Source organism: Nothobranchius furzeri, chromosome 14 (assembly GCF_043380555.1).
Source record: "Nothobranchius furzeri strain GRZ-AD chromosome 14, NfurGRZ-RIMD1, whole genome shotgun sequence".
In the NCBI taxonomy this organism is placed as follows: domain Eukaryota; kingdom Metazoa; phylum Chordata; class Actinopteri; order Cyprinodontiformes; family Nothobranchiidae; genus Nothobranchius; species Nothobranchius furzeri.
In genome coordinates, this window is record NC_091754.1 from 20,691,132 (window position 1) to 20,711,144 (window position 20,013).

The 20,013-nt window shown below is 40.2% G+C and overlaps 2 protein-coding genes across 10 annotated transcripts; one reads left to right on the forward strand and one right to left on the reverse strand.

The window, feature by feature from the left end:
• Positions 1–59: 59 nt before the first annotated feature.
• Positions 60–5,116, reverse strand: mettl8 (methyltransferase 8, methylcytidine). Of its 2 annotated transcripts, XM_070543978.1 has the most exons (11): positions 5,022–5,116; positions 4,081–4,237; positions 3,843–3,934; positions 3,590–3,750; positions 3,401–3,481; positions 3,224–3,273; positions 2,609–2,669; positions 1,988–2,127; positions 1,173–1,279; positions 1,016–1,081; positions 60–346 (listed from the first exon to the last, which is right to left on the reverse strand). In XM_070543978.1, exons 2-11 carry the CDS (start codon positions 4,230–4,232, stop codon positions 198–200), a joined length of 1,059 nt encoding a protein of 352 aa, XP_070400079.1. In that variant the 5' UTR covers positions 4,233–4,237; positions 5,022–5,116; the 3' UTR covers positions 60–197. The 2 variants fall into 2 exon arrangements, with proteins under 2 accessions (XP_070400079.1, XP_015821988.1); XM_015966502.2 differs by having other exon boundaries at positions 3,401–3,750.
• dcaf17 (ddb1 and cul4 associated factor 17) lies at positions 4,651–19,271 on the forward strand. Of its 8 annotated transcripts, none has more exons than XM_070543975.1 (16): positions 4,651–4,714; positions 5,100–5,240; positions 6,529–6,682; positions 8,253–8,356; positions 8,570–8,660; positions 8,779–8,915; positions 8,999–9,080; positions 9,813–9,902; positions 9,971–10,078; positions 10,215–10,317; positions 10,619–10,758; positions 14,021–14,130; positions 14,528–14,609; positions 14,694–14,777; positions 18,420–18,575; positions 18,662–19,271. In XM_070543975.1, the coding sequence occupies exons 2-16, from the start codon at positions 5,185–5,187 to the stop codon at positions 18,767–18,769; spliced, it is 1,605 nt and encodes a 534-aa protein (XP_070400076.1). In that variant the 5' UTR covers positions 4,651–4,714; positions 5,100–5,184; the 3' UTR covers positions 18,770–19,271. The 8 variants fall into 8 exon arrangements, 7 of the variants coding, with proteins under 7 accessions (XP_070400076.1, XP_070400075.1, XP_070400077.1 ...); XM_070543976.1 differs by having other exon boundaries at positions 4,685–4,714; positions 5,112–5,240; XM_070543974.1 differs by lacking the exon at positions 6,529–6,682 and having other exon boundaries at positions 5,100–5,348.
• Positions 19,272–20,013: the final 742 nt, after the last annotated feature.

Consider the following 20,013-nt stretch of genomic DNA (forward strand, 5'->3'; position numbering starts at 1 on the left):
TCACATGGCTTTTAAAATTGCAAGATATAATACACATTCCTATTATAAAACAACCATAGTTCATTTGGCATTTTTTAGTTTATTGTTGCAAGATACATTCTTTTAAGTTTCAAATAAAACTATCTACAATTAAAGTAAAAATTGAGTACAAGTTATGTTTAAAAGTATATATAAATACATTTGTGCAGTGATGAATATCAGGATAGAGATTGTGGTCTTCTGTATTTGCTCTGCATCCACACCCGATGCATCGCAACTTTCTTTGCTCGGTTCACTTGTAGCCGTCTGTCCTCCAGGTTCTGAACTTTCTCCAGTCCAGCCTTTGTAAATAAATCATGAACTTCATCTACAAAATAAAATACATAAAATGCAACATTAGTTTTACCCTACAATATTCACCAAAACAGAAAGGATGCCTTCACAGTTTTTTTTTTAGATTTATTCATTAATTCAATACATTTGTAGTGTTCTCTACTGAAAATCAATGCCTCATTAAAAAAAATCTATGATACTCCTGTTCTGAGATGCAGAAGTTTGCTGGTGGAACTGGCAGGTTTGCTCATAATTATTATTGATATGCACACACCTCACTTCTGATTGGATAATATAACTTGTTCAGCCATGTTGCAAAGTCACTATCACCAAGACACTCCGCTCTCTCTCCTCGCTGCAAATAAAAAACCAAAAAAGCCTTCCTGTGGGCGGGCACAAGCCAAGATGGGCGAGGCCATGAATGCTAATTCAGTGTGACATCACAGTTTGTGGATTTTTAAATCCTAGCACTTCACCATCTATTTCCTATCTAATGCAGGAGATAGGTGTAGAAGACTGTTTTCATGTTCAGCCTGCATGAAAAACTCAGTGACCAATTATAATCAGAAATAATAATTTAAAAATGTTTTTTTCAGTCAACCTCACCGTTAAACTACACTGATCTAAATTTCCTAAATCGAACAAATGATCAAATAAACTTCATTCCATGAATAAAATAAAGTGCACATCTTCAGATTTGTACCTTTTGTGAAAAAATAAACACAGGTTCCGCTGCCACGTGTGTAGAAATTCTCAGCTAAGCATCGCCCTGATGGTAAAGATTAAATAAGTGATAAGTTTAAAATAGTTTGCACCATAAATTAGGTCAAATTACTTATTATAAAGATGGGGAGCCTCACCCTTTTTAAACCTGAGTTGTGAGAAGTCGTATCTCCCATAATCACGGAAGAGGAATACCCCCCCAGGTTTCAAATAAGCAGACAGTCGGTTCACAACTCCGTGGATCCTGTCGACAAAATCAAACGTACCTAAATAAAGATCAAAATGTGCAATAAAAAGTAGGGATGTTCGATATTATTGGTCGTTAGTAGCATTAAAATGTAATATCAAATATCGGTATTGGATTTTATTTTTTTAACGACACAACATTTACATACTACGCACATATTATACATCAAACTCTTCAGCTACTTCTCCTCTCACTCAAAATATCAATATATGACAGATCAGAGGTTTGGTTGGAGATATTTTTGTTTGTTCGGCACAAGTAGCGAAACTTAAATTGAAGTAGTTCTATTTTGCACAGATAATGTTTAGGAATGCATGAAATATGTGATGTTAGTTGCCTAAAATGACTTTGTTTTTCTTTTAATATGATGGGGCACCCCACATGTACTGCTATTGGTTTTTTATCAGTGTGGAAAATTAAGAGTTTTACCAGATTTTGATTGACCAGATATTATTAAAAACGCTGATATTGAACATCCCTACTAAGAATGCACTCAAATATCAAAATTGCAAACAGAAACAACCAGGAAGTATTACACAGTGAGCTAAAAAAACTAAAACTGAACTCCTCACACACTTGAACAGGCCGCACAATACATTCAGAAAAGGCTGTAGTACATGAAGGTGGGTTGGAGACATTTTCGGAGCCATCAAAGGTGATAAATGACATCAGGCTCCTGCTTGTGTTGCTCTAACCTTCACCTACCGCTGTGGATGGATGGAGGAGAACACAAAGACAGCTAAGATAACATCCAAGCTCTGTGGAGGAAAGGGAAAAGAGGCCGCCTCCTCACAAATGTCATGAACGAAGGCGTGACACATGGCGCCATCGTAATCCGAATGATCCTAAAGGAGGAAAATAAATTAGGCCACATTCACTAAAGTGTCTGTTCCACGCCTTTCTAGCAATTCTATTAAGAATTCTGCATTATTCTGACATTTTGTTAGTATTACACAATTTTTTAAAATCACTTCTTTATCATATCTTGCTGGCCAAGTCTTAACTAGTCAAATGGCTCAGTGAAATATTTTTTCTATTCCTCTAAGAGAGACTTTTAAATGTTAAGGGAAGCTTTACACTGTTAGATTATAATAATCTAACTTTATTTCTGCACATACTCTGTGCATCATGTTTGAAGACTAAATCCTCACACATCAGACGGATTAATTTAGGAAATTGGAATTTGTCTCCTTGTTCCACTAAATGGGCTGAATGGTGACGTGGCTGGTAGCTCTGTTGCCTCACTGCACCACTGCCACAGGTTAAATAAATCAACAAACAAATAAATAAACAGTTGTGTTGACTGACATTTTAATATGTACACACCTTAACCAGCTGAATGGCACATGGAGAGAAGTCACAACAGTAAATGAATGAGTCTGTATTCCTGTAAAAACAAAAAGCTCATTCTTAAAGCAAAATCAGGAGTTTTCCCCATTAGGAATTATGTGTGATTTTTTTTTTAATTTATAAAAGTGATAGTCTTACTCTGTACTGTAATATAATGTAGGCAATATGTAATTTTGTTGCTATGCCCACCCCTGTCCCATAGAGCCCCATGCAATTGGAAGTGAGCGCCACTTAGCATTAGCCAATACCTTTAGGCATTCGCTTACGTACAGATGTCAAACACAGAGGTGTTGCTTCCTGCCATAACACACACCTCTCGTAATCACGAAAGTAGAGAGAGGGGCTTTAAGGTGCAACACATTTTCTGCCTCTCTCCTGTTGCATTTGAGCAAAAACTCTGAATCTGCTTCAAATAATAAAACGATTAAACATTTCATTTTTTAGGTGTTTTAGGCCACTTTTTCTCTTTTAATCAAGAGTCATAACTTCATAAATGTTTTTAGAATTTCACGCATTTTTAATACATTTTTTCGCAATGAAAACATTTTACAATAATGTATTAGAATGTAATCAATAAAAAATATTGCTCACTTGATGGTATTGATGATAGGAAATACACTGTTTCCAACTCCACATCCAACCTGTAAAAAAGAGAAAATGCAAAACATTTTATAGTATCAAATAAATAACATTGTTACTGGGACAGAAGAGCACATACATTTCTGTAAATAACATGAAAAATATGCAACTCATGATTGTTTTTTAAACCTCCAAGATCCTGAAAGAAGAATGTTGTCCTGGAAAAGAAGTGGCCTGTGTGACGGCTTCATTTTGCTCCTCCGCTGCTTCCTGAACGTAAAGCATGTCTGTTTTTCTGCAGCTCTGAATAGGATCATTGTGTTGATGGTTCCCAGACTCTGTGTCAGTCATGGATATACTACGAATTGAGATTCCTGCCTGGTGATCACCACAGCGTGCGCCTGTGCTCCTTTCTTTGGCACATGAAGGAAGCAGTTCTGGGAATTCTGAAAACAGCCACCTGCGATCTTTGAAGAACTTGTCCTGGTGCACCTCATAAAACTTGTCCCAGTACTGGTGGGCATTTGTGTCAAATTTACCTGGATAAAGGACAATTAGGCACCTTTTTAAATAATTTTATTTTTATATAATTCCTGGTTTCATAAAACATTGTGTAAAAATATTCTCCTGCCTTGCTCTGGTAAAGGAAGTCTTGTTCTAGAATTTTCTTCTGCCTTCTGTCGTGCATTTTCTTTGTCCTCTTCCGTCCACTGTACATGATCCCTAACAGAGGAGATAAAACTCAAATAACTATTGACTTTCTTTAAACTGAAACAAGTCATTTTCTATTTTATGCATGTTTTTTAGATTCAAGAAGTCTAAAAAATAGACACATAAAGCTTTAGCATTAGCAATAATATATCACCAACCACATGTTGTGCTTGTAGATGTCATCTGGATTGGTCAGAATCCGTGAGCCAAGTGGAGCCATAGGTCTCACACCACTGTTCTTTAATCTTATGAAAATTTGAAAGAAATGGGAAGCCAGTTGGGCTGTGGAGAAGCTCTGTTTTCCATACATTTATTCTGTAAAAAGCAGGAATAGTTTATTCTTTACATAAAACAGCAGTGAGGCTGGTGCAAAAAACAGCTCACATAAATACATTTCCAGCAAGAAAGGAAATGGTTAAGAATAATGCAATTATGATAAAACAACATTTCAAGAGCAGTAACTGATTGTAGCCTATTGTTTAAGCTGCTCCATGATCAATTAATCATCAAATTACTTTATAGTAAATCATAAAACACAGCTGGGTGTTGTGTATAATAAGAATATTGAAAAAGAGTTTTAAACTTCCATCTTTTCCTGTTTTATTTTGTTATATTATATATATATTATATTTATTTTGTTATATTATATATATATATATAATTTTTTTTCTTCAATAGCATTCTCCTACCGGAGCAAGTTGTAATGTATAACAACAATCGACTGGTGGCGCGGCAGTTATGAAGTAAGCAGTGTGCGTATAATTTGTCCGTAGAAGAAGAACAGAACATAAGGTGGGGAAAACCAAGTTTTCTAAGAAAACTGCTTATTACTCGATAGCATAAAATCAAAGACTGTATTAAACGATATAACTGGTAATAATACGGTATTTATGTTACATTTCTTACACTCGTATAGTTTTATGGCTTAAATATAGTCGAGTTTTGAATTAAGTTAGCAACATAGCTATCCCGGTTTAGAAGTTCTTTTAATTTTACTTTAAGCTATAGTCGGTGCGCAGTGGTACTGCTGTGGTTTCAAGGAAAATAACTGTGTGAATAGTTACAGGGTTGTGTGGCTGCGATGCTGCACAGTTCTTACCGTCGTTTTCTTGGTTGTGTAGGTATGTTGTGGTTGTTGGTCACGCTGTAAAGTTAGCATTTCCTGTATTTGACAAAGCCCCGCCTGCAGATGGCGCGATACAAGAGGAAGAGCACCGTCAACGCCGCAGAGCTGTTGAGCATGAGGAGCCGCGGGATCAAAGATGCTGGGAGTTTATACAGACACTCATTTAAGGTCTTTAGAGCTCTCGTTCTTCAGGTAATGGAAGATAATTGTCTCAACTCATCTTTTTGTTTATATAAAGCATTACAGACATACAGTTTTCCCCCAAGATGCTGTACAGACAGAATAAAACTGATTAAGAAGGTGAGTAGCATGATAAGAACAGATGAAAGTTAACACAGAATTAAAAAACAGATCAATAAAGGCAAGGCAGCTTTGTTTATGTAGCACAAGTCATACACAGAAGCAATTCAAAGTAGGTCTTCAGTCTTGTTTTAAAAACTGTCACAGAGGTAGAAGCCCTGATCAACAGCGGAAGCTTGTTCCATAGCTTTGGACCTCCCTATGAGGTGGCCCTTTCCCCCCTCATCTTCAAATGAGACCTTGGGATCGAGAGCAACATATGGTTCTCTGAGCGGAACGTCTTAGCCGGGACATATGGCTGTAGCAAGGTTGCCAAGTAAGGCGAAGCCAAAGTTTTAAAAACTAATAAAAAATAATTTTAAAGCAAATTCTAAAGTCGACAACTGCCAAAATCTGTGGCGTGTGGTCAAACTTCTGCTTGCCTTCCAAAAATCTGGCTGCAGCAGCATTTTGCACGAGTTGCAATCGAGCTAAATTACCCCACACCAAATAAGATGGAGTTACAATAGTCCAGGCGTGCGCTAATAAATGCATGAATTACAGTTTCAAGATCACATGTTGACAGAAATGGTTTCACCTTTTGACAAGTAGGTCAAAGAAGGAAGAAGAGACCACTCATTTGGGCTGTCAAAGCAGAGGGCATTATCCATCTTTACCTTTTAACTGCCGAGGCACTCAAGTGGGACCTGAAATCACCACAGTGTAATGAATCAAAATGATCAATTTTCATCATAGAATCAACACAGTTATCTTTCATGCACGCCAGAGCTGCAAAGTCAAGGTTACACCAACTGGAGAATCCAGACGCACAGATGAACCTTTCGCTCACTCATTGTTCTTCAGCGCAGACATAAACTGTCAAGGTCTCCCGCAAAAGCCCTTCTCTCTCTGCCCAGACTGCTGGATTCCTCACTCTGAATAAAAGTGAACACACACAAATCCTACAAGGCTTTACAACTTATAAGTTAAATAATCATGTGATGAATGAACAAGATGTTTAAATCAAATGTTTGAATAACCTGTGCTTAAATCAATGAATTTGGAATGAATATTGTTCTTACAATGATCCATTTATATCACAAATCACTATGTGTTTGATTTAACAAGTTAATCATTGTTTACACTCATACACATTACAATAAGATACATATTAAAGTTAAAAACATTTTTGTATCTGAAGGAAGGCGTGGCTTTCTGAGGGACGTTTTGGTAAAGCCTTCCAGACATGGCGATCCATTGAAAGTCAGCCCTCAATCCAAGTTTTTGTCGGGGTCCTAGCCCCCGTGCCCTCCACCCTCCTCCGCTTCCACCAAAAGGGAAGACCAGTTGCGGAGGTGGGTGGAACTCGGTGGCCCAGCATGGAAACCCCCAGAGCTTGGCGGACAGCCAACACCCGTGGCCGGTCCCAAGTCCTGGGGACTTTGGTTTGGCCTCTCAAATCTCTGGTGCTGAGGTCACTGAGGTGGTTAAAAAGCTCCTCTGTGGCAAGGCTTGTTGAACCTCAGATTCAGGAGGAGCAATGTGGTTTTCATCCTGGCCGTGGAACACTGGACCAGCTCTATACTCTTAGGGGATCCTGGCAGGTGCGTGGGAATTTGCCCAACCAGTCTACATGTGTTTTGTGGATTTGGAGAAGGCGTTTGACCACGTCCCTCGGGGGGCCCTGTGGGGGGTACTCCGGGAGTATGGGGTACCAGGCCCTCTGATACGGGCTGTTAGGTCCTCTCTGTATGACCGGTGTCAGAGCTTGGTCCGCATTGCCGGCAGTAAGTCGGACTCGTTCCCAGTGAGAGTTGGACTCCGCCAAGGCTGCCCTTTGTCACCGATTCTGTTCATAACCTTTATGGACAGGATTTCTAGGCACAGCCAAGGTGTGGAGGGCATCCGTTTTGAAGCCTGAGTATCAGGTCTCTGCTTTTTGCAGATGATGTGGTCCTGTTGGCTTCATTAGAACGTGATCTTCAGCTTTCACTGGAGCGGTTCGCAGCCGAGTGTGAAGCAGCTGGGATGAGAATCAGCTCCTCTAAATCTGAGACCATGGTCTTGATTTGGAAAAGGGTAGAATGCCTTCTCTGGGTCAGGGATGAGGTCCTGCCCCAAGTGGAGGAGTTTAAGTATCTCGGGGTCTTGCTCACGAGTGAGGGAAAACTGGAGCCTGAGTTTGATAGGCGGATTGGTGCTGCATCTGCAGCGATGCGGGCGTTGTACCGGTCTGTCGTGGTGAAGAGAGAGCTGAGTCAGAAGGCGAAGCTCTCAATTTACCGATCGATCTACGTTCCTACCCTCGCCTATGGTCATGAGCTTTGGGTAGTGACCAAAATAACGAGATCACGGATACAAGCGGCTGAAATGAGTTTTCTCCAAAGAGTGGCTGTACTCTCCCTTAGAGATAGGGTGAGAAGCTCGGTCATCCGGGAGGGGCTCGGAGTAGACCCGCTGCTCCTCCACATCGAGAGGAGCCAATTGAGGTGGCTCGGGCATCTGGTCAGGATGCCTCCTGGACGCCTCCCTGGTGAGGTTTTCCGGGCACGTCCAACCGGGAGGAGACCTAAAGGTAGACCCAGGACACGGTGGAGGGACTATGTCTCTCACCTGGCCAGGGAACGCCTTGGGATTCCCCCGGAGGAACTGGGCCAAGTGGCTGGGGAGAAGGAGGTCTAGGCCTCTGGCCTTAGGCTACTGCTCCCGCAACCCGACTCCGGATAAGCGGATGAAAATGGATGGATGATTAATTTTATTTCCAAAAAGGAAAGGGCAATCCAGCCGAAAAACTACAATATCTAGACTCCTCAAACCTGGATTAGATTATTCTACAGGGAGTGGAAAATGAGTCGGAATTGCCCTTTTCAATTTGGAAACTTAAAAAAAGAAAACCAACTTCAACTTTGTATTTCTGCACTCTAGGAAAATAGGAGTTTCGTTAAAGTATGGAGCAAGACCTCAAAGTCACCAGTGATGTATGAAAATGGTAAAATCTACTTTGACAATTATCAGAACTGCTACAGCTGGTAAGTATGAATAATTAACTTGATGTTTTCCACTTTAGTCTGTTTACAACCACATTAGCTGGAAAATTTACAGTTTCTGTCATTTATGTATAAACTATAAATTAAAGCTATTAAAGCATGTTAATTCCTTTAAAAAGTCATAATTTTGCAGATTTTTTAAATCACGCATGACAAAGAAGTGTGTGACTGAGAAAATAAATCCTCTATTTTTAGTGTTCATGCTGTGCCTCAAATTTTGTACAAAATGCCTAAAAGGTCCACACAGGAGAAAATTGAAGATGCTCTGCTATGTGAGAGCCCACTGGTAAGTTGCTTTCTGTTTGGATTTATATTTAATTTCTTGAATTTTTACTTTTCACGGTTCCTGACCAGCCTGGTTTTAATCGTGTGTTTTCTTACCTTTTATTTGTTTGTTTTACCAGGAGCAAACTTTACCTACATCCTCTGACCACAATCCCAGCCTTTTAGTCTTGACAGCCAATAACTGGCTCCTCCGCCTTTCAGCTGAAACAGGAAAAGAGCTGCAGAGTGTTTACCTCTCGCCAAACTACAAATTCAAGTATCTTGAGTGACTGTAAATTATTCAAATTTTGTTTATTTCTTTTACATTTGAACCCTTAAAAAAATCTTTTTGTTTTGTAGATATCTTGGCTGGGATTCTTCTCAAGAGATCTTCTACGTTAAATCTGTTCAAAACAAAGAAACACCGTTATCAAGACAGGTGGTAATAATAATAATTATTGTAGGTATTAACTATAGAGAAGACAAAAAAGATTTACAAATCAAGAGTCCTGGATTTTGTGACAGTTTTTTCAGATTTTTAATACACTAAAAATAATGTCCTTTTGACTCTCAGGCTACCCGGCTCTGGAAAAAACTTCCTCCAGCAATTTGTTTAGCGACCTCTGTTCAACATTTTAAATCTTTGCTCAAAACACACTTATTCAGGCAAGCATATTCTGTGTGACAGGTTGAACGCACCTACGGGCCAGGATAAATATTCATTAGTGCTTAATGTTATCAGATTTGCTGAATTTACTGAATGTTCCTTGACGAAGCGTTTGACCATTGCCTAGTATTTTATCTATATTTTATTTCTTGATTCATCCAGTGATCCTGGATGACCTGTATTTCACAGTTGTAAATTGTTTTACCTATGATTTTATGATGTTGTTGTGCTATTTAACCTTTGTCAAAGTGACCTTGAGAGTCCTTAAAGGCGCTTACAAATAAAATGTATTATTATTATTACTAAAAAATAATGAAAATCATTGAAATTTAGATATTTTTATGAGTATTTACTCAGAACATAAAATTATATCATTATGACCTATTTTACTAAAAGTTATAAAGACAAATTATACAATTTTGTTATATTTTTTGTCCTGCTTTGTGCTGAATTACTTTAATTTTAAAAGTACTTTCCCAAAAAATATTCTTTCTTTTTTGTTTACAGGCAGGTGTAACACATAGTGCGTTTATGTATCTGGGCATTTTTCGTGTCTTCCCTTTGCAAATTGTGGGCATTTTGGAGATCAATAAGAAGGTTTGCAAGTCTTAATTTAAACATTTGAATGTGCGATATTTCATTAAATGCCACTACATTTCTTTCAGGGGTTTGGAAGTGGCATTACTGATGTTTTGATGCATCATGGTGTCCTTGCAGTTTCTCACAGCAACAAGAAAGTAAAGATGTACAGCATTGAACACATTGTACAAAGAGTATGTGTTTATCTTCAGAGATTTTCCAGAAATTCCATCTAAAAGATGCTTTGATTATATATGCATGCTGGAAATGCTGTTTTTGTTCAAAAATGTTTGCATTTTAATGTAATTAATTTAAAATTTTTGTTTTCAGTACCTAACTGAAGAGTTAACTCTGGGAAAGCAGAGTTCACTTCTTGGAGGCAAAAAAGTTGGAGAATTTCCGTGTGGTATTCCAGTTAATATCCAGGTCACCGGTGAGTTTGTTAAGTCTAGAGACCCACACACACTGGTGGTGCATATATAATGTCAACATGTGTTAACTATATTAGCATTGAATCATAATTTTATTGCTACAAACAAAAAACAGAAAATTATCACAAGGAAATTTTTAGTGAAATCTCAATATCTTAAATCATTTTCTCGGGTCTGTGGCATCTTTAGAGCCTGATCGTTTTTTACCATACCGCCAAATTTTCAATTTTCAAACAACTGGCACTTGTGATCAAGAGTAATTTAATCAAAAATGATTCAAACATTTTTATTTTTATTATGCAGATTCCATCCCAGTACTTTTTGAGGTGACCTCTAACAACGGAGTCCAGGTTGGTGGCAACCCTTGGCACTACATTTACAGCCCAGCGATAAAACAACAGAGGGAAACTCACCACATCTGTTCACTCAAGGACAGCACTTTGGTAAATTCAATCATCTTGATGTTTTTATGTAATGTAACTTATATACATCACTGGTTCTTCAGCATTAAATGGAAATATGTTCATTATCTGAAATGTTTATGTCCAAGTAGGGTCACAGGAAGCTTGTTTCTCCAGCAGTCATTGACAGGTGGGAGAAACTAGATAGGTCTGCCATCCATCACAGATGTATAGAGACAACCAGTCATATTCATTCCTTAGGAAAATATAGGTGTCGTTGCCCTTGACGGTCTGTAACAACAAAGAGAAAAAAAAAACCTTTTGGTAAGCACAGTGAAAACTTGATTCCATTGCCAGGGATGCAAACTAATGACAATTGGCAAAAATCTGAACTTGTCTTACATGAAACGCTGACAGACTTGATGACTTCATACAATTTAAGAAGTGCAACCCGCCTAATCACGTTCAACCAGGCCATCAGCTGATAGATTAAATATCATCTGTGTGCAGCATCAGTTCTGGGAGAACTAAATATGCAGTGCCACAGCACGCCCCACTAGGCTTGCCCTTTACACTCCCACAAACTCATTAAATGAAAAGAAAAAAGAATTGGATACAACCATGGTTCCCCAAATACATATGAGGTAAGCTTATATTGCACATGTGTAACTCGAGAAGTACAACTATCTTCTGAATGGGAAACTCAATAATGGAGGATTTGGAACTATAACCTTGTCTTTTGTCCCAATTTATATTCCTGGCTCGTACTTTAACCCAATGAACACGTCCATCCTCTTTCCACAATGTCAGTAATTCTCCCAAGTTTCCATTGACACCTTGGCAGGTTGTCCTTTATGATAACAATGTCATCTTCATTCAAGTTACGATGTGACCAAAGGTGACAGATCATTTGCTGCTGTGGCCCCCAGACTCTGGAACTCTCTCCCCCTGATCCTGAGATCAGTGGACTCCTTTAAAAAGCAGCTGAAAACTCACTTGTTCAAGCTGGTTTTGGTGTGACCTTCATCACCCTCTCAGTGTTCTGCTCTCTACCTATTCCACCTTCCTCAGGATCCACAGATTTTCCTATTTCCTATTCACTCTCTCTCTTTCTTTCCATTTTTTGTCACAATTGTCTATGTTTTGCTCATTTTAAATATGTTTTAATCATTTTCTAAATTCTTTTTTAGATTTTTACATTTTTTGTTTTTGTGAAACACCTCTTGATTTTTATCTTGAGAGGCACTATAGAAATTATATATTTTTCTTCTTCTTCTTTGGTTATATGAGATATCAACTGATAAAGATGATGGATGTTAATAATTGCCATAGCTTCATATAACACAGTTCTGAGTGAAGCTCTGTCTAATCGCCCTGCACTCTGAGCAATAGTAGCATTTATTACATCACAAATAATCCTGGTGTGTGGTTCCCAAGCAGAACTAGCCGGTGGAGCATTGAAAATATACTTGCACTGTTTTTGGTATTTTTTTAAATTTTTTTGTGTTTGTTAGCAAGAAATGCATCCAAAAGCATGCATGTCACATTGTTTAAGACCATTATTCATTGTTAGCTCCAACAAAGCTGGTGCCCTGTTCACGATGGAGTTGACTAATTGCTCCTCTCAGGCTGATAAAACACTTGAGAGAGTTGATTAAGGCATCTGTAGATGGATCATGGAGCATCTGTATGTGACCTGGGGCCTCATTTATCAAGCTTGCTTACGCACAAAACGGGGTCGGAAAACTGCGTAAGCAACTTTCCACGTAAACTTATTTATGAAAGAAAACGTAGCGGAAAAATGTGCGCAACTTTAAGTTGACTAGGGACCTGGCTTACGCACATTTTGGGCATGGAGAGCACCTGCAGTGCTGCTGAGAAGGATAAAATTATGAAATCCTGCAGCATTATCACTTGTACCGCTTCATTTTCACACAGAACAAGACCCCCCACATGCGCGCGCGCCCACACACACACATGTGCGCGCACATGCGCGAGCACATGCCCGAGCGTGCACACCCACACACAGCCTGAAGCGCAGAATACGGAATGCAGAATATCAGCAGGGGGACAGATTGAGACAGAATGTCATGTGCCTGTGACAGTGTGAGTGTCCTGTCACTGTGACCCGATTGATCATCCGCCCTGGTTACTTAGTCAAGGGAGATCTCCGTTTGGGTGACTGGTTAGCACACGTGACTTTCACCCGGATGTCTGGGGATCGAATACCAATTGGACCTTTTTTATATCTGCCACAGATCTCTCTGAAGAATTCGCAACATTGACGGCTTCAGCAATGCTGTGCCACTCCGTGGATTTTCTCTTATTTGTTTTGCAAAAGCACTTCCTTTCATTTCTCCACCTCACCCACATTTACCTCAATTTCTGCTTCTGTGAAATAGCTCTTCCTTGATCTGCCTTGATTTACGGTCGCCATCGTCATTGGCGGAGCGCTGCAACAGCCGGCTTATGTATATGCATGAGATCCACAAGGCACTTTACATTGACTATTTATGGCAGTAAGTGGGCGTGGTGAGGGCGGGATGTGACTAAAAAGCAGCTGAGAACCTTTCTAGATAGTTTCTGATTTATGAAGCGGAGATTGCGTGCAGCTGTGCATACTCCATGTTTGATAGATCACAAACCTACTTGGCGTAAGTACATTTTTTTTTGCCGAGCTTAAGTACGGTTTTAGTAAGGATTCTACGCAATGTTTGATAAATGAGACCCCTGCTCATTGTGATAGACACATGAACACAAATCTGTATTTCTTACTTTCCTTGCACCCTTGCTGTACAACAAATGGGCCAAAACAATCCATTCCAGATTCCAGTATACATGAAGGGGTTATTAAACTTCAACATTCTCTGGAGGAAGGTCTGGCGTACGTTTCTCTTTGGGGGGACACCAAAGCCTTCTGCCTGTCACACATTTAAGAATAATTTTGGCAACTTTTACTAGGCCAACAGCAACACAAAGCCCATTGGTTCTAAATTCCATCAAAGTTGCCAGTTAGCCTAACATGCGTAATTTTAGCTTGTGGCAAGAAGTTGGAATACCCAGAGAAAAGCGGAAGAGAACATGCAAACTCCACACTGAATGGCTGCAGCTGGGATTTGGACGTGCAAACTTCTTATCCCAGGGAAACGGTGTTACCAACTGTGCCCCCTTACAGCCCTGAAATGGAAACTATTAAATCATAAGTTTGTGAATGCCACACTGGGAATAGACCTGAACACATCTTGATATGACTATGACTATGAATATGTCATGTTCTGACAGTATATTTGTCTCTGTGAATTAGGCTACAAACGGAATACAGAACCTGAACTGCTACTCCCTCGAAAGTGACGTGATCTTTTTTCATCCCACCAACTCAAGCAGCGTCGTCCACATCGGACCCACCATCATCAAGTAAGTTTTTCAGTCAGCATTTAAATAAATGGTAAATGGCCTATATAACCATATAGATATATAGTGCTTTCTGAGGGTTCTACAACCGCCCAAGGGGCTACACAACACAATCAGTCATTCACCCATTCCCTTGCTGGTGATGATAATCTACAATGTAGCCACCCTGTAGTTGGTGTAGCTGCCCTGGGGCACTGACAGGGGCGAGGCCTGCCATACACTGGCGCCACTGGTCCCTCTGACCACCAACAGTAGGCAAGGCAGATTAAGTGTCTTGCCCAAGGACACAACAGCAGCATTCTGGTCAGAGCCTGGATTGAACCTGCCACCTAAAAGTGTTTAATTAGTATTAAATGCAATAGTAGCGTTTTTTTTTTTATTATCTTCCTTTTCCTTGCAGTTTCCTGAAAATTGTTGGTGAGGTGGATAGTCCTTTGCCATCCAAAATAGTTAAGGATTTCTCTCTGACGACCAGTCGAAAAGTGGGTGTACATTAAATGAAACAGGTTTTTATTGTATTTTTACACACTTAATATTTAAAAGTGCCTGCTTTCCTTTTTTTGCAGCCTTCATCCAGAGTCACCGTCACATCATCAGGACGGACAGTGAAGAAGAGATTTCAGCAGCTGGATGATGACCCGAGTCAAGAGGTCAGGTAGACTTGTGTCATTATTTTGTTGCTTGTATACGTAAACACTTCTAAACAGATGAATCTGACAATGTACAAAGATTTTCTGAACTTTTAATGCTGCTATAGCAAATCTACAGAACAAGCTAGGTTGTGAATGCAAACACGGTTACGGAACACTTACCCATCCCCTCGGGTATCTTCTCTGAGACGCCTTTGCCGGAACCCCACATTGCCAGAGTAAACAAGATAGTGCTAAGCAGCAGTCATCGTTTTCTATGTCCAAATGTCTTTTGTTGTCCGCCGTTGTCTTCTTCCTCCGCTTATCCGGGTCCGGGTTGCGGGGGCAGCATCCCAACTAGGGAGCTCCAGACCTTCCTCTCCCCGGCCTTCTCCACCAGCTCCTCCAGCAGAACCCCAAGGCGTTCCCGGACCAGATTGGAGATGTAACCTCTCCAACGTGTCCTGGGTCGACCCGGGGGCCTCCTGCTGGCAGGACATGCCCGAGACACCTCCCCAGGGAGGCATCCAGGAGGCATCCTGACCAGATGCCCAGACCACCTCAGCTGACTCCTTTCGATCCGGAGGAGCAGCGGTTCTACTCCGAGTCCCTCCCAAATGTCCGAGCTCCTCACCCTATCTCTAAGGCTGAGCCTGGCCACCCTACGGAGGAAATTCATTTCGGCCGCTTGTATCCGCGGTCTCGTTCTTTCGGTCATTACCCAAAGCTCATGACCATAGGTGAGAATTGGGACGTAGATCGACCGGTAAATCGAGAGCCTGGCTTTCTGGCTCAGCTCCCTCTTCACCACGACAGATTGGTTCAGTGTCCGCATCACTGCAGACGCTGAACCAATCTGCCTGTCGATCTCCCGATCCCTCCTACCCTCACTCGTGAACAAGACCCCGAGATACTTAAACTCCTCCACTTGAGGTAGGACCTCTCCCCCGACCCGGAGTTGGCAAGTCACCCTTTTCCGGTCCATGGCTTCAAATTTTGTTTTTCCTTTTGGGAATCTGGTAATTTATCCTAAAGTTGAAGTGGTAGCAGTCATCTGTTTCTCTTTCTCTGATATTACTGAGCCAATGTCAGTGATGGGCAAGTTACTTCTAAACTGTAATGCATTATTTATTACTTGTTACCCTCATTTTTAAGTAATCCATTACATTACAATGTTACTGATTTTAAAATATAAGGCATTACACTACTTTTGCATTACTTTAAGTTACTTTCACCAAAACAACTTCAATATGAATCTGTTAATCTGACACTCAGTGAACTCATGACACATATGTGGAAAGTGATGTGGTGTCTGAGCTAGGATTGCTGTTAAAAACTGTCAGATATAATAACAGTTCTTTAAAATGATTGTTTATTAAATAAAAGCAACAACAATCTGTACTCTCAGCACGCTGCCATCTTCTATTAAATGAGCAGGGAGTGAGGTGGTGGGGGCTCCAAGCCTATATTTGCCTTGGTCCCCAAATGCCTTGATACGGCCCTGGATGTGGGACTGACTTCTGGGGTGATCTGATTCTATCACATGTATAAATATTAAATGCTTATATATTATTGATTTTCACTGGTAAAAATGTGTATTGGGGATAAATCTACCTACTTTTTTCTTTTCAAGCACTTTGTTTTGTTGTTTTGATTTTATTTGAATAATTTCCTGCCCTTCCTCTCTAACCTTCCTGCATGCTGCATGTTTTCTCCGTCTTCCAGAAAAACTGTTTCCTAGATTTACTTCTTTCTAAGTAATCAGCCAAAGGGATCTACCAAACGCAAAAAAAAAAAAAAAAAATAATAATCTTAATATGCGCTGCACTCCAGCAGCAATGAGTTGAAATCACCGGGGCACAGATTATGAACTCAGCTGAAAAGTACATGAAGTACGAGAATATGGGCTGATATAAACGATCGCAAAGGAATTACTTTGTTTTGGTGGAACGATTTTGTGAATATAACAGCGGCCGCGCGCAGGACGCAGCTGGAGTATTTGAGCCATTACCGCTGCACAAAGCTGAGTCCATAAATGACGTAATATATGTGGATACTGGATCTTTTTTCAGGCTTCCCGCAATTTGAATTTTTAGGAAACCCACATCTTGATTCTGGGTTTAAAAATGCATTGTAATTACTGTGTTACTGACAGTTACACCAAGTAAATAATACCATTTTCTTTCCCTGTGATGCCTTACATTACCACATTACAGCAAAAACAATGCATTACAGTAATTAATTTCTTTTGTACTGCATTACTCCCAACACTGTGAGCCACGAACCTCTCACACCAGTGGTGTTTTGCTGCAAAATATGCAAGAGCATAATGACTGTACGACCCAGGGAAGAATGGCAGTTTGGCAAGACCGAAAACTGGAAGGTCCAATAGTTGCTTTCAGCCTGAAACGTGTTATTGGCTGAGGCTTTCAGACAAATTCCAGAGAGTCACTGTATGAATTTTTTTTGTTAAATCTTCACAATATAAGTATAGCTATACTATGTTAGAACGTTGTTTAGAGGCATGAAAAAATGTGTTTTAAGCTAATTTGCTAGAACAGCTTTAAAGGGACTTTACAGAGTTTTGAATTTTTATGCTTGCGATTGCCCCCTCTGGCCAAAAGCGTAACGGCAGCTTCAATAGTAGGCTCGTGCACGAGGTGCGCATGCTGTACGTGCACACTCCTTAACGAAAATAACAGCTGAGAAAGCCCCGTGTGTGTGTGTATGGCCCGGAGGACAGAGGACACGAGAATGCGCAGCTGATTAATTAAATAATTTGGTTCTGTACCTTTCTCTTCAGCACAGCCGACAAAGGTTTAAGATGGGTCAGTTCTGCATGCTCAGATCACTCCCTTGCTTGAAAAATTGTTCCAAAATGAAAGTTGAACCCACATCTTTTTTATCTGTGAATTCAATGCCGTTCGGCGAGTCTCAAATAAAATTTGGGCATCTTACTGTAAAAAATATACCATTAATGTAAAAAATACACTCTAAATAAACTATGCTCACATTCAGAATCGAACCCAGGTCTTTTGCATGTGAGTCATACGTCTTACTAGGTGAGCTATAGCGCCAGTGACACATTTTGTGTTTGTAACATATTCTTGACGACAGCTGAAACAACGTTCAAAGAACGGTTCGGAGCGAAAATGGCTATTTTGTTGCTAATTTGCAGGAAAAATCTAGAAAAAAGTAGCTAAGGGTCCTCAGAAATGTAGCTAGGTTCATCACTAGGCGTTAGGAACAGCGACAAAGTCACTGAGTTGGCAGTTGGCACTACCTCACTCTCTGCTGCTAAAGCTACGGATAGCAAATACTACGGGCTATGCCTGAGCGTGAACGTGCATGAAGCAGCCTGCTCGACCCGAGCATCTCTCTTTCTGTGATTTTACAGAAAAACAGGCAATCACTGTAAAAATGCCAGGGCTCATTCTATAGGACCAGGGCATTGCAGGAGAATGTATGAAAAATAAATTTATTATTTCTATACATGTTTTGGCTGTCAAACTTCCATAATGCCCCTTTAAGCATAGGAATAACTAGTTGTACATTTTATTTAGATTTTGTGTTTGGTCAGTTGTCTGTATAAATAACGATAAATACTTAGATTGTGTAATTACAGTAAATGTCTTGAATGACTGAAGCAGTCTCTCCATACAGAATTTCCGGATACTGGAATTTGAAGATGAGCTTGATCTTCTGGCCGTAGTGGTAACTAATGGAGAAGGAGATGAAGGAAGGAGTCACATCCAACTCCATGACAACCTAACAGGACAGTTTCACAGAAAGATTGATCTGGTTGAATGTTGGGATGAGGTGAATAACTTAAAAATAAACTAACAACAAGCTAAATAGTGTTGATGAGTAAATAAATGTTTTTTTTTGTTTGGTTTTTGTTCCAGACTTATCCTCACCAGATGTTCTTTGATAGAGATACAATTATTCACATTGAACAAAGGAACACCAACTTCTGCTGCCATGTTTACAAGCTCAAGACCACCAGAAAATAACTGGCGCCAAACTAAAAACTGCTTCAGAACATCATCATGATTTTCAGATGTTTCAGTTTTGTGGAGTTTTTTAATAGTTTCAAACATGTTAGAGTATCTTACTTTTATAATAAATTATACTTTTACTATACTGTAGGATTTTTTAACATTGTAGATCTCTATAAGCTACATAAGTGGACATTTTAAAAGGCAGCACATGGTTCCACTGATCAGGCAACAAGCTGGTCATGTAACGTCTACCCTCAAGTCAAATTGGAGGACTTTGGGAGTTTTTCACCAGTCAATGTCTTTTGAAGGTCACATAAAAACACAAGGATGGAACTTTTTATCATTTGAGAAATATCTCCAAACTTTGAAGGTTGGTGTCAAAACTTGAACTTGAAAAGGTTATTCACATCTTTATCTCTAGCCGTCCTGATTACTGGAACCAGAGATGCAGCGTGGAGACAGGCTAGGGAAGCTTGTGCTTGGGCCAAAAAAATCTGAAGCCTAGTTTATACTTTTCTGTCAGATCGGGTGCAGAGACACATATTGATGGAGACATTTTCCTTTAAGACTTCTCCGTTGCCTGGGGAGCAATTCTCTCCCAGGACAACAAGAGGCGCACTGCTTTTCGGAGGGAGGGGTCTGCTGCCATCTCAGACATGTCTCTGGTCGACGATAATGTATTTACTATTGTGTATTTGTGTTGTGTAAATGTATTTGTGAGTTCTTACCCTTGCAAATTTCTCTCTCATTCTCCTCCACCTATTCCTGCGGCTGGCCTCCAAACCCACGTTTCCCGCGGCTTCCATCCACAAGTAAAGTTACACGTCTTTCAATGAAGGGTTGCAAAAATGTTCATTTCGTCAGACTTCATTCGCAAGATGTTCTTCGATGTGCTGCTAGGTCTCTAGGACATTAGATTTATTTATTTATTATTTTTTATGAGGAATATGCGGACATGCAGCAAAGCGCTTGTGTCAGTGGATGGTGCCGCATGTCCACGCATGTCTTGGGGTGACAGTGAGTGGCACAGGAGTTATGTGCTCGCCCCATAATTGGAAGGTTGCAGGTTCTAGCCCCCTCAGTTTTTTGGTGTCATTGCGTCCTTGACCCCCTTTGCCTGCTGGTGGCACCAGCACTCGGCAGCCTGTGAATGGGTGAATAACTGACTGTGTTGACATGCCCCCCCCTCCCCAACCATGTCCATGAATCCAGCATACGGAGAACCATATTGACTCTTTGCACGTGACGTCACGCCA

Excerpts from the sequence above, each read along its gene's own strand:
- dcaf17 (XM_070543974.1), top strand. The coding sequence starts at position 5,112 with ATGGCGCGATACAAGAGGAAGAGCACCGTCAACGCCGCAGAGCTGTTG. Across the intron at positions 8,916-8,998 it reads TCGCCAAACTACAAATTCAA|ATATCTTGGCTGGGATTCTT; the intron begins GTATCTTGAGTG and ends TTTGTTTTGTAG. Across the intron at positions 10,079-10,214 it reads TTGAACACATTGTACAAAGA|TACCTAACTGAAGAGTTAAC; the intron begins GTATGTGTTTAT and ends TTTTGTTTTCAG.
- mettl8 (XM_015966502.2), bottom strand. The coding sequence starts at position 4,232 with ATGTATGGAAAACAGAGCTTCTCCACAGCCCAACTGGCTTCCCATTTC. Across the intron at positions 3,751-3,842 it reads ACTTCCTTTACCAGAGCAAG|GTAAATTTGACACAAATGCC; the intron begins GCAGGAGAATAT and ends TCCTTTATCCAG. Across the intron at positions 1,280-1,987 it reads TCCTCCATCCATCCACAGCG|GATCCACGGAGTTGTGAACC; the intron begins GTAGGTGAAGGT and ends TTTTGTCGACAG.